At 41.8% G+C, this 914-nt stretch overlaps 1 protein-coding gene across 1 annotated transcript; it reads right to left on the bottom strand.

The window, feature by feature from the left end:
- Positions 1-26: 26 nt before the first annotated feature.
- T265_16063 (hypothetical protein) lies at positions 27-697 on the bottom strand (the record flags this gene model as incomplete). The annotated part of the gene is made up of 3 exons (XM_009179561.1): positions 27-314; positions 354-632; positions 671-697. Coding segments are annotated over 3 exons (594 nt in total), but the record flags the coding sequence as incomplete, so codon positions are not given.
- Positions 698-914: the final 217 nt, after the last annotated feature.

Raw genomic sequence — 914 nt, 5'->3', positions numbered from 1 at the left:
GAGCGCACACAAAGCTAGACTTACGGGTTCTCTTGGGTTGTGGTCTTCTGTTTCTTCTTCAGCCATCTTTGACTGGCTGAAGATGAATTTGCTGAATTGGACTGTGCACCCATTCGTTTAATGCTGCGCAGCACTGTTTCCTTTGGTAGGAGAAAACGAAGTAGTTCTTGATACATTTCCGTTTTCCGTTCATTGACTACAGGTACCGTAGGAGGATCATCACTTATGGATGTGTCTGTCATTTTTTTCGTCGTCTGATTTCTATTTACTTCTGCCCAATCAATATCTTCCAACCAGTTGTCTCTGGCATCAACCTGTGAAACAAGTAGTTAAAACTGCTCCAATGTATGTACAGATTTTTTGAATACGAAATTCCCGTTCCCATCAAAATACCCATCTTCTTCGAGTTCCTCCCGCATGTTAAAAGGAGTGATTTTTATGCCATCGTCGTATTCCAGCGTCGCGTTTTCTTGTCCTAAAATATAAAGGAAATCAATCATCTTGAAAGCAAACATACCGTCAATATCAGCCTCCCTTAACCGGAAGCATTCGCTTTCTTGGTAGTCCTCCTCATCACTGTCTAAAGAAGGTTTTGAAATTTTCAAGGGCTTCTGCCTATCCTCGTCAAGAACCTAGAAATCACATCACAAGCAAGATAATCCATTTTTACTTCACCAAGTCCACCGCGCTTGGACATAGCTGACGGTCCAGAGAAAGAGAAAACAAACAACAATAGTCACTGTGATGGGCTCTCCACTGTTGAACTTGCAAGCCAATTTAACTGAAAATGAGCAGACAAACTGTCTCCAAACCGAGCGGTATCGAAAACAGTCAATAAAACATGGACAGCTGGTAAAAATAAGGCATCGGAAAGGAACAGCCTTCATTGTTACCAGAAACTGATATAGTCCTCA

The sequence above is a fragment of the Opisthorchis viverrini genome (assembly GCF_000715545.1).
Source record: "Opisthorchis viverrini unplaced genomic scaffold opera_v5_3945, whole genome shotgun sequence".
Classification (NCBI taxonomy): domain Eukaryota; kingdom Metazoa; phylum Platyhelminthes; class Trematoda; order Opisthorchiida; family Opisthorchiidae; genus Opisthorchis; species Opisthorchis viverrini.
This window is presented reverse-complemented; position numbering and strand designations above follow the sequence as displayed.